The following is a 13,141-nucleotide window of genomic DNA, read 5'->3' as shown; positions in this document are numbered from 1 at the left end:
TTCATAGGCCTAGAAACCCAACTTTCTCAAATTGAGTTTATCCCAAGGATTTTCTGAAAGCCATTTTCCAATTGACTAAGCCAATAAAGCAGACCAAAGATACCATCAGGACTGGGGAAAGTAGCATGGACCACTGTAGTACAAACAGTTGTCTAGGACTTGGAAATTTAGACATGAAAATGAACTCTGAGGCCAGGTGCTGGTGGCTCCCACCCATAATCCTAGCTATTTAGGAGCCTGAGATCTGAGGACAGAGGTTAAAACCAGCCTGGGATAGAAAAGTCCATGATATTCTAATCTCCCATTAACCAGCAAAAAGCTAGAAGTAGAGGTGTGACTCAATGGACAGAGCACAAGAACTTGAGCTAAAAAGCCAAGCAAGAAAGTAAGGCCCTGAGTTCAAGCCCCAGTTCTAGCACAAATTGAGAAATGAACTCAGATACCTCTCCTTTCCTAAAATTCTATGGAATATCCTATACTTAGAACATCATTGTTTCTGCCTTAACCAAACACAAACACTGAAATGCTTGATGTTTTGGGTACTATTTGATATACTCTCCAATCACCTCCCCCACCCCACCCCGACACACACACCATATAAGTCACCAACCTGGGCCATAACTTTACAAAGCCACTTGGGGTCCACAAAATATAAGTCACTTAACTGCAGTGCTGGGTCTTGAAAATGAAGAAGGACTCCTGTAATAAAAATCCATCAAACAGTGAAAAACAGAATGAGGAACACATACATTATCAAGAGGCTTTAGGAAGAGCCTAGTTCCACTACTGTAGCGCCCAAATGAAAAACCTTCAGCACACTGAAGGCTGACTGGGACTATAGCTGTGCACCCTAGACCCCCAGCTCAACATCCAATAATATAAAGAAGGACATGTACAAGTAAACACACACAGGATCACATGCAAGCATATGCAAAAGTATTTGCAGAGGAACATTCAAACGATGTAATTTAGAAGTGGAGCTGGGGCTCCAAGTGGCAGAGTGCTGGCCTCGAGCAAAAGAACTCAGAAACAGCACCCAGGCCCTGAATTCAAGCACCATGACCCACCAAATGATGTAATTCCTTAAAAAAACTAAGTCACACTCCAACCAAATGAATGCCAAGAAACTGGCATTTGAAAGCTATAGGGAGGAGGTCAAGGGGTGTCAGTTAGATGAATGAAGAGAGGAAGGAGAGGAGAATGCAGACATAATATTCAATGCATATCCTGTGAAAATTGAGGATAAGGGTTGGGTTGGGGAAAAAGGAGAAAATGATGAAAGGGATACATTGATCACAATGCATTTCACTTATATAAACTGATTTGTTAAATGGTAAATCCTTTGTACAACTACTTAAAAATAAGAAAAATACAATTTAGAGCCAGATGCCAGTCCAGTAGCTCACACCTATCATTCTAGAACCTCAGGAGGCTGAGATCTGAGAAGAGCAGTTTGAAGGAGGCCAGGGAAAGAAAGTCCATGAAACTCTACTTAACCAAGCCAAAAATTAAAAAAACCCACAGTAGGTGGAGCTCTGGCTCAAGTGACAGAGCGCTAGCCTTGAGCAAGAGTTGAGACAAGCCGGGCACCAATGGTACATGTCTATAATCCTAGCTACTCAGAAGACTAAAATGAAGGTTGTGGTTCAAAGCCAATGCAGGCAGGAAAATCCATAAGACTTATATCTCCAGTTAACTACCACCCTCACACAAAAAAAAGCCAGAAAGTGGTGACTCAAGTAGTAGAGCATTAGCTTTGAGCAGCAAAACTCAGGGACAGAGCCAGGCCCTGAAATCAAGCCTCAGTACCAGCACTGAATAAGTAAATAAACAAACAAACCTATCTCAGTGTATCTAAGAATAATGAGAAAAGTGGTTAGATTACCATCTATGTGAAAGTATCTTTATATAACAGAATACCATGATTAAAACCAGCTTCCAGTCATGTGCTCCAGTGAGTGCTGATCCTAGGGCTTGAACTCAGGGCCTTGAGGTCTCAGTTGGCTTTTTCACTCAAATTTGATGCTCTACCACTTGAGCCACACCTCCGCTCCTGGCTTTTTGCTCGCTAATTGGAGAAAAGAGTCTCAAAGATGTTCTGCCTGGGCTGGCTTCAAACATAATCCTCAGATCTTGGCCTCCTTAGTAGGTAGGAATCCAGATATAAGCCACCAGTACCTGACTTATAAAGATTTACTCTTGCTCTGTGCCAGTACTGGGACTTGAACTCAGAACCTCATGTTCTCACTTAACTTTGTCACTTAAAGCTGGCGCTCTACCACTTGAACCACAACTCCAGTTCCTTAGTTTGTTTTCTTATGACATAATGTATGATTCAACAGCTATGCATGTGATGATTGTCCAAAAAGAAACAAAACAATTAAGGCAATGGCTTCTTCTAAGAATTTTATAGATGTTCTCTTCAACTTTCAATATAGATTCTATACAACATCCAGACACATCTTTACAAACTGCTATGACCCAGCATGGAGAAAAGAAGCAGACACACACCTGATTCATTTAAGAAATGTACCGCATGAGGGAGCTCATTTTCATCTAACTGTAGCTGGTTTTCTTTCACTAGTTGTAGTAATCGTTTCCTATCAATTACAGGAAATTCAAATGGCACATTTTTGCGCTCTGATAAAATGATTTTCTCAAGTTCCACGTAGCAGTCTGGAATTAGCTGCCCCACAACAGGCTGGTCTCGAATCTGCAAAATCACAAATAACAAGCCATAAAAATCTTTTTTATATCTCACACTTGTCATCGGGGATGGAAATTCAGAGTTAATAGTTTTTATTGAAATGAGTGTCTCATTCGGAAGTGTATTTTTGAATAAAACTGCAAGAAGATGTTTACTATCCAAATTGCAATAAGTAGAAGATGAAATGGAAATAAGACTATTATGGACACAGAGGCCAATTTTGAAGTAACCATCACATAGAATGGAAATATTTTTCAATTAATCCAGAAACACCATGGCAATATCCTAGACAAACAACTAATCATGAAGGATTTCTGTTTCTATAGCATTAAGCTCATGTTCTGTAAATGCATAAGACATCATGAAGCATTACAAATCTTTTGGACATTTTTTATTAGATAAGAATATTGACACTTAGAGGAAAAGTATCAAATTTTGTGCTTGTTATTTAGGAAGTGTTGCTTGTGGACTGTAAAGATCAACAGTTAAATCTGGAGACACAAAATTACATGAGTTATGGTTTCTCATGAAACCTTGAACCTGAAAAACTAGAAACCATCTAAATACCAATGATTCTGACAGGAGAGCATGCTCAATTGTCTCTTGCACTTAGATATAATCACTGTCCAATAATAAAGAAATATAACAGCCTTAGGATGGCAGTGTTTATATAAACATATTTCCCAAATCATTCTTTCCTTGAAAGTCCATTTTTAAAGAGAAATACATCTCTAACCATAATAACCAAAATACTTTTAAGGACCACCAGAGGGCAAACTCTCCCCATTTCTGGATTCCTTCCTAAAACCATGTCCTTTTTACCTGACAAATCAATCAGAATTTCTACTTAAAATCTTATTTAGTATGCCTGGATGCTGATGGCTTATGCCTGTAATCTTAACTACTCAGAAGACTGAAGTCCATGTTTGAGCCAGCCCAGGCAGGAAAATCCATGGGACTCAGAACTCCAATTAACCAACAAAAAACCAGTAGTGGAAGTGTGGCTTAATTGGTAGAATGCCATCCTTGAGTAGGAAAAACCAAATGACAGCACCAGGCCCTGAGATCAATCCCCAGCACACACACACACACACACACACATACACACACACACACACACACACACACACACACACACACACACACACACACACACACACACACACACGAAGTATAGTCCAGCTTAAAGAATAAACTACATTTTGTCTCAACTGAATTCAGTTGAAACATAGGATATATTTTTACAGAGGTGTGACATAAAGAAAAGCTATTAAAATATTCCAAATCCCAATGAAATTCCTGAAGAACAGGTGTAGTCTCAGAAGAAAACCACTTGGATAAACAGAGTAGTTGGATGAGCATATTTTGCATGTTTTTAAAGATATCATGTAAGCATTATGTCCCACAGAGGGTTAAAACAGACCCAAAAAAACCTTCAGTCCTTCAGTTCTTCTTACTTAAAAATGCCAGCATCAATCCAACATCAACAAAATATTCTCTATTATTTGTAATAAATAAGGTATTGGAAGAAATAAGCACACAACTGCTTTTCTTGAGCACTGCAAAGTCAACACACTCATAAATGGCTCATTAGGTTTTAGGAGTATTAACTGCAGAAATAAACAGAACTAAGCTAGCTGGCCAAAATGGAGTTATAACCAGGGTGACCATGTAATTTGTTATTCACACTGGAATGTTTTTGAGAATGTAGTGGGCCATTGTTAACACTCTGTTTGGACTTCCCAGGCCAAACAGGGGTCTAGTGATAAGCCATGATTTTCATCATTAGTGCTAATGAGCTGAGTCAAGGGAGACAAAATGAGATTTGTCCATTATGTTTATTCTATTGATCTCTCCACCATATTTTCCAACAACAGTTTATGACCATGGTCCCATTACAGCCCAGGGAAGATTTCCTTTTCCTGTAACTGCTGAAAGAATATATTCCCTGGTGAGCAATTTAGTTGGCTTATCAGAGGAGAACTTTATGAATTTAAAAACATAAATCCTAACCTGAATCCCCAGTTGCACAAGCTCAGTAATTATTTAGACATGATCAAAAAATGATTGAGTCATCTTGACAAGCCAATGAAAGAAATGTCTCACAATATTAAGAGAAAATAATGGGCTGGGCATCATAGAGACAAGAGTCATGAAGGAGCCACTGAGAAGATAAAGACAGACATAAGATAAAACTTCAAACACAAAGAATCTAATGGACAGTTAAATAACAGGAAAAAGACAGATGATCCCCTGACCCAAATATTCACTTTCATCCTTGGATTGAATCAATGTGATAAGAAGTCAGGAGAGAACGGCATCAAAGTATTTTCTCCTTTAGAAATACTTTCTGTGCAAGCCAGGTGCTGGTGGCTCATACTTGTAATCCTAACTACTTAGGAGACTAAGATCTGCATATTGCAGTACAAAGGCATCCCAGGCAGGAAAGTCTATGAAATCCCTTAGCTCCAAGTAACTAACAAAAAAGCCAAAAGTAGAAGCTGTGGCTCAAGTGGCAGAGTACCTGCCTTGAGTGAAAAAGCTAAAAGTCAATGCCCAGACCCCAAGTTTAAGCCCTACTACCAGCACAAAAGAAAAAAGAAGAGAAAAGATTTTTATGCCCTAGAAGCCTTCTCTTCATTTCTCTCAGAATTCAATGGTTGTTTTTATTCCAAGTTCTATAAATTAGAAATGAGATACAGTATACATTTATTTAAGTGTAAGTATTTATATTTAAGTATAAATATTTATATTTAAGTATAAGTATATATAAGTGCTTTAATAATTCTAGGGGCTATGAAAATATCCACAATTTTAAAGTAACTGCTGTCTTCTCAAGACTTTGTATGCTGTGTGTGTGTGTGTGTTTGTGTGTGTGTGTGTGTGTGTTTGTGTGTGTGTGTGTGTGTGTGTGTGTGTGTGTGTGTGTGTGTGTGTTGGTACCAAGGCTTGAATTAAGGACCTCTCACCCTTGGTTGGGTTTTTTTTTATATAGTTATTGATGTTCTACCACTTGAGCCATACCTCCAGTCCAGCTCTTTCTCTGGTTATTTTGGAAATGGAATCTCTTGGACTTTTCCTGGTGGGATGACTTTGATCCCACAGATCTCAGCCTCCGGAGTACTTAGAATTACAGGCATGAGCACCAGTACCTGGCAAGATTTTTGACATTTCTAAGCAATCTAAGAATTGATCATATGATGTAGGCATAAACCACATTACCTTGAAATTCAGACTCTCGTTTATGATAGTTTTCCGAAGTTTAGCTAGAGCATCAGATTCCTCCGTGGCGTTCACACAGTGGTAATCTCGGATTGCGGGAAAGCCTCGCTTGTTCAACAGCTCCTTGGTGATTTTCCCTATGCAGGCCTTGCGCTGCTTCTCATCAGAAACGTCCAGATGTGTGCCCACAAGAATGACCGGGGAGGAGGACGCACGAGCCTGCAAGGACCAACACAAAACACATCTGTGTTGGCTTTAAAATCATACATGCTGAAATCTGCTACCTAGGAGTGTCAGCTGAGCAGTAATGACAAACTAAAAGACTTGAAGAATAACACACATACAATTGTGTTTCCTTCCTACTACAGTTTGCATGTTTCCCCCAATGCATATGTGCTGGAAATGTAATTGCTAAGACAGCGGTACTGAGAAATGGGGCCTCTTCTAACTTCTGCCATGCTGGTGCTTTTCATAAATTACTCAGGCCTCTGGTATTCTGTCACAGAAGCACAAAACAGACTAAGACATTTCCTTAAACATAAAAGAAATACTGTAACCAAAGAAAGTTTCAAAAGATATCTTTATGCCGGGAGTAGCAGAGCATGCCTATAATCCCAGCTAACTTGAGAAGTAGAAATAAAAGAATCACACTTGGAAGATGGTACAGGCAAGAACTTAGCAAGGCACCCCCTTTCCAAAACAGTCCAGTGTGGAAGCGCATATGTGTGGCTCCAGCTACTCAGGAGGCAAAGGTAGGGGGAATCATAGGTTTGAGGCCAGCTTAGGCAAAATTGGAATGAGGCCCTATCAGAAAGTCAAAGCAGAAGGACTAGTGGTATGGCTCAAGTTAGTAGAGTGCCTGCCTAGCAAATGTAATAACACACACACACACACACACACACACACACACACACACACACACACACATACACACCATATAAAGGTATTTTTAGAGCCTTTTAAAATGTAATTTTTACCACATTTTGGGTGGCTTTCCCATCAGTTATATGCAGTTCTTAGATTTTAATGCTTAAAACAGGTTCTTTGCTAAAATATGCTTCTAAATTAAACAAACATTCAGCAAACCACGTCAGGTATCAATAATACTCACCCACTATGGAATGTACTACTTCTAAATCATAACTTCATTACTCAGAAAATTTCCCAACTAACAGTTTTTATTTTAACTAAAATTAAAACAAGAAAATTGAGGAAGCATTTGGATCATCTGTTAGCATCTACTAGAGACAAAAGAGCAAGAAAGAGAGAGAGAAAGGGAGAGGGAGAGAGAGGGAGGGGAGAGAAAGGAGAGAGAGAAAGAGAGAGGATTCTTTTCTATTTGGCAATGATCAAAACAAATCACCTTTATATTGAAGAGCCAAGGTTTCATGGCATCCACTTCCGCCTGCCCCTTGCTGAGATCATAGACAGCAAGGTATAGTGCTCGCTGGGTCATGAAGTGGGGGTGAGTACTGTAGAATTCTTCACGACCTAAATGAAGGTTAGAGCACTTTTAGGTCTTCCATGTAACAGGCAATAATCTTATCTTCCTCTATGTTTTATTTTTGTTACGGTGATGTACACAGGGGTTACAGTTAGATAAAAAGGTAGTGATTACATTACTTGTTTAACTTGTTACACCTTCCCTAATTCCCCTCCCCTGCCCGGCAAGTTGTACAGATCATTCCCAACCTGAGTATTGATGTTGCATAAATTCCCCCTTTGTCCTCTGTCTCACCATTTTGTTGTTCCCTTCCCTTCCCTAATTCAGATAAACATATATACAATACCCAGGGTACCAAAATTGAACACAGTGAAAATGGGATAAACCATAGGGAGAAAAAACACAAAAGAAAAAAGACATCACGTAGTACATTGAGAACAACAACAACAAAGAAAAACCTCTTGTGTCCATGTCTTGGAGTTCATTTCGCTTAGCATCATCTTATATGGTCATATGTACATAGCTATTGAGCTATTTTGCTCATCTGCTAAGATTATCCTAGATGTATACTAATTATTGCAAATACGGGAAACCATGAGACCTATGTTTTTTGGGTCTGGCTTACTTCACTTAATATGATTTTTTCCAAGTCCTTCCATTTCCTTACAAATGGGGTGGTATCATTCTTTCTGATGGAAGCATAGAATTCCTTCAAATCTCCAAAAAACAAATCCTCAAAAAAAACAACCATCCCATTAATAAAAGAGACTTTCCTGAAGAGGAAATAAGAATGGCCAATAGACATGTAGAAATGCTCAACTTCTCTAGCCATAAAAGAAATGCAAATCAAAACAACATTGAGATACCATCTCACCCCAGTTAGAATGGCTAAAATCAAGAACTCTAATAACAACAGATGCTGGAGGGGATGTGGACAGAAGGGAACCATACTACATTGTTGGTGGGAGTGTAAACTTGTTCAACCACTTTGGAAAGCAGTACGGAGGTTCCTCAAAGGACTCCACATAGAGCTCCCCTATGACCCAGCAATCCTACTTTTGGGCATTTACCCAAATGATCACAAACAAGACCATACTAAAGCTACCAGCACAACTATGTTTATTGCAGCATTATTTACCATAGCTAAGATATGGAACCAACCCAGATGCCCCTCAGTAGATGAATGGATCAAGAAAATCTATATCTATATAGATACATAGGAATTCTTCTATATTTTAAAAAGGAAGACAGTAGTTGGAGGCATGGTTCAGGTTTTAGAGCACCAGCCTCTAAGTAAAACACCAAACCCTGAGTTCAAGTCCCAACCCCAGAAAATGAACCCTTTCTTAGATGCTAGTGGTTCACACTTGTAAGTCCTGCTACTCTGGAGGCTGAGATCTGAGGGCTGTGGTTTGAAACAAGTTCAGCAGACAAATTTGAGAGACTTTTTATCTCCAATTAACCAGCACAAATCCTTAAAAGGAGTTATGGTTCAAGTGGTAGAGCACCAGTCATTGACAGCCTATGCAAATCTGCTTCCTAACATCTTTTTCCCCCGTATGCTCATCTGTTCTGGTGTCAACAGAACAAATGGCTTCAGAATAGTTCAATAAGATCTTTATTGTGTTAGAATAGAAAACTTCAGCTGTCAAATCCCTGTCTTAAATAAAAGGCACAGACAACGGCAACAACCACACACACACACACACACACACACACACACACACAAAATACTCAGAAACATAAATACCTGCAAAATCCCACACGTTTAGAATGAGGTCCTTCCTCTTCTTGCCCCTGATTTGGATGGGCCAGTCTTTCACATCAATGCCAACCGTGGCACCCTGAATCCCAAGATCCGATTTCTTGGTTTTCATTAATTGCTGCAGTAAGGTAGTTTTGCCACTCCCAGTATTTCCTACAATCATGAGTTTCATTCGGTTGTAAGGCACAGCTTTTTTTAACCGCTGTTGAAGAAATCTGATGTTTGGAAGATAAAAGTAAAGGAATAAACAGCACAGTAAGATTTAGGTTATCTTTTTTAAACTGAATATCTCATACAGACAGACAGAAACACATAGAGATCGCAAATGGCACGTTGAATATTCATATTAAAAAAGTACTATTCATTTGCCTGTATTTTCCTAATCCATCAAACTCTCAGACAGGAAATCTACCACAAGTATATTAAAAATCAATAGAAACAACATGATATAACCTGATGATGTCTTTGGCTTTGCATCCGACATGTTTAAAATCAAAATTTAGACGCAATTCATCCAGAGGAAGATCCCATATTTTGCTTAATTTCCCCATCTCATTGGGAAATGATCTCAGTTCCAAGTTGTAACTGACATCCAGAGATGTCAGATTTTCAAGACAGCCAATCTCAGGAGGAATCTTAATATAACAAACAAACAAACAAATAATAAAGGCAAAATCTGTTGGTAAGCGAGAAGGAAGTGTAAGCTTCCAGGAAACAAAGGCTTACAGATGTCATCTGCAATTCCCACCTCCTTTCATAAGAGTTCCAAAAGGCACTAGTGGATTAAGCTTGTAATCCTAGCTACTCGGGAGGCTGAGATCTGAGGGTTGTGGTTCAAAGCCAGTCTCTATGAGACTCTTATCTCCAGTTAAACCAGCAGAAAGCCAAAAGTGGAAGTATGGCTCCAGTGGTAGAGTAGTAGCTTTGAGCAAAAGCTAAGGATAACATGCAGGCCTTAAGTTCAAGCCCCAATATTGACATGTGTGCATGTGCATAAACATACACACACACACACACACACACACACACACACACACACACACACACACACACACACACACACATCAGATCTTTTAAAAACAGAATTGCTAGCCAGGCACTGGTGTCTCATGCCTACAATCATAGTTACTCAGGAGGCTGAGATCTGAGGATTGCAGGACTCTTATCTTCAATTAACTACCAAAAAAGCTAGAAGTGAAGTTGTGGCTCAACTGGTAGCGTGCCAACCTTGAGCAAAAAAACCTCAGGGACAGAGCCCAGACCCCAAGTGCAAGCCCCAGGAAAGGCACAACAAACATTTTAAAGGTAATTTTTGATCATGCAAATTAGTTGTCCTCTTACCTCCTTCAGTTTATTATGGGAAAGGTGTAGTTTCTCTACTCTAGACCATGTGTGTGCTTTTTCGCTCAAGTCCAAGATGCTGATCTGATTGTGGCTAAACAAGAGTTCCCTTAAGTTCAAAGATTTCCAGTGTGAAGGTCCAGGCAGATTTTCAATGTCATTGCTGCTCATATCCAAGGACCGTAAGCTAGAACGACACAATGTCAAGATGAGAGCTGCATGAAATAACCATCACAAGCAATTTTCAGCCAAAAATAAGATATAAATTTAATGCATATATGTTACTTATGGTTATAAGTTTAATTTGCATGTAGGTAGGCATGTGAATATGTGAGTACATCCAAGGACACATGAGAAACACAAAGGTAGTTTCCTTGGGATGGCAGTTGAAACAAATAAGGACCACTAAGAACAGCTTTCTCTGCACAGTGGTCACAATTGTAATCCTAGCTACTCACTCGAGATGCTAAGATCTGGAGGATCATGATTTGAAGCCAACAAGGGCAAAAACTCACCTATACCTAAACCAATAAGTCTGACCTAATTGGTGTGCACCTATCATTCCAGCCACAAAAAAAAGGTACAAATAAGAGGACTGTGGTCTAGTCCAACCCACGCAAAAAAACAAGATTCTATTTATAAAATAATCAAGGCAAAAAGGCAAGAATTATGGCTCAAATGGTAGAGTACCTGCCTAGCAGGAGCAAAGCCCTGCAAAAAAAAATTAAGATTCAACTGCCCAGTAGGATGACTACCGATAGATATACTGTATTTACAGTTAAAGCCTTGAATGCTTTTGCTCAAAAGAAATAACAATTTCTTCAGAGACATATTTTCATGGCTTGAATATCATATAATATATACATTGTTTGAAGATCACACAATATATACATTGAAATATCAGATGAACATTGAAACAACATGTGAAACATATATGTATTGAAACATGTAGTAATGCATATATAAAGGGATAACTATAAAAAAAATCAAGGTCCACTTTCTTTTATGTAGTTCAGGTATGTGAATGTGTAGTCTCAGAAGGAGAAAAAGACCTGAGCCATACAAATGTTTATGGTGAATGAGAAATTATAATTGGCACTGATAGCACTCAGTCTAAATTATAATTTCCACTGATTACAGAGGGGACCCTTTAGAGACTGGGTCTTAGAGATAATTGCTATAGTATGTGGGCACACTCCTGCACTGGCTCCTTTCATTATAATAATTATAGTACTGAGCATGGAGCATGGCCTGTGACAGGCCCTTGGTTCCAATGGGTTGTTCTCAGACAGGAGAGCTATTCAAGGTTTGCAGAAAAACAGTTACACGTGACTGTAGGCCTGCAGGGAGAATAAGAGCCAGCAAAATGGAGGTACATCTGACTGTACAACAGTCCGACTTTCATAACTATATACTGAGCTCTTTCACCCAGAGAATTTAGAGCTTAATGAGGTAATGCCCAGCTCACATAGTGGTACCACCTGCTAGACCAAAGCAGTACTCTCATTTTAAAATCTACTAGATTTTTGCCCCAGTTATCATGAAAATGCATAGAAACTGAATACCAGTGGCTCATACCTGTAATCCTAGCTACTCAGGAGGCTGAGATCTGAAGACTGAATCACAGTTCAAAGCTACCCTGGGACCAACAAATGTGAGAAACTTGTATCACCAGTTAACTGGCAAAAAACTAGAAGTGGTACCACTCAAGTAGTAGCATGCCAGCTATGAGCAAAAAAGCAAAGTAAGTGCACAAGGTCCTGAGTTTGAAACCTATTACATGCACCAAAAAAAGGATGGAAAATAAGAAACTAGAGATAATACTAATTTTCCATCAGAGATCATTCTTGCATGTCTAACAATCAATGCACTTAAAATGAAGCTGAGAAGCAGTAATCTACTTTATCTCCACCCTCTTTATCTTCCATCAGGACTTAAGATGTCTAACTCTGCTCATTTGTGACACAAAGCAAAACAAAGAAATGCATTGGAAGGACTGAAATGGGCACCTAAGGATCATTTCTAAACCATGGTAGAATTAGAGACTGAATTATATTTAGTTCCCTAGGCAGAAAGAGACTTTTTTGTCGTATTTTTTTCCTTATCCACCATAGCAAATATTTTTGCTTTGAAATGCATATTCAAAAACATGTTACATTTAAAACACAATACTACCTATAGTCAATGGGTTATACATATAAGTTACATATAAGAGTTTATATGTTAAGAATTAAGAGTCTGAAGTTGAACCAACCAGTGTTGACTTCCCTGAAGATAACTTATCTCTCTACTGAGATTAAACTGGAAATAATAACAAGAGCTCCAATCAAATGAGGAAGATTAAAGAGATAGCTCACAGTCTTGCAGTTAGAAAAATGTCTGACACATTCCAAAGCTACATTTCAGTTAACCAGTTTATGGTTGCCTGACACCATATATGGAAAGATTATAATTACTATTTGCCTAAATATGTATATATTTACACATATAGAACACTAAAGCAAATAAGATTACAAATTTGGTTTATAAGGCATAATATAATTGCAATAATGTTTAAAATGACAACACACATGCTTGGGTGCCAATGGCTCACTCCTGTAATCTTAACTATGGAGGAGGCTGATATCTGAGGATCACAGGTTGAAGCCAGCCTGAGCTAACA

General features: G+C 38.8%; 1 protein-coding gene across 1 annotated transcript in view; it reads right to left on the bottom strand.

Moving 5' to 3' along the window:
- Window positions 1-13,141, bottom strand: part of Lrrk2 (leucine rich repeat kinase 2) — a 138,154-nt gene that overhangs the window by 49,121 nt on the left and 75,892 nt on the right. The window contains exons 27-33 of the mRNA XM_070038884.1: window positions 10,480-10,666; window positions 9,592-9,773; window positions 9,124-9,353; window positions 7,293-7,420; window positions 5,930-6,148; window positions 2,512-2,713; window positions 611-699 (exon numbers count right to left, since the gene is read on the bottom strand). Coding sequence (XP_069894985.1) covers window positions 611-699; window positions 2,512-2,713; window positions 5,930-6,148; window positions 7,293-7,420; window positions 9,124-9,353; window positions 9,592-9,773; window positions 10,480-10,666 — 1,237 coding nt within the window. The remainder of the gene's footprint in view (window positions 1-610; window positions 700-2,511; window positions 2,714-5,929; window positions 6,149-7,292; window positions 7,421-9,123; window positions 9,354-9,591; window positions 9,774-10,479; window positions 10,667-13,141) is intronic.

This window comes from Dipodomys merriami, unplaced genomic scaffold (assembly GCF_024711535.1).
Source record: "Dipodomys merriami isolate MVZ:Mamm:240054 unplaced genomic scaffold, mDipMer1.0.p SCAF_10, whole genome shotgun sequence".
In the NCBI taxonomy this organism is placed as follows: domain Eukaryota; kingdom Metazoa; phylum Chordata; class Mammalia; order Rodentia; family Heteromyidae; genus Dipodomys; species Dipodomys merriami.
Note: the sequence above shows the minus strand (reverse complement) of the source record. Positions and strands in the feature narration are given on the sequence as shown.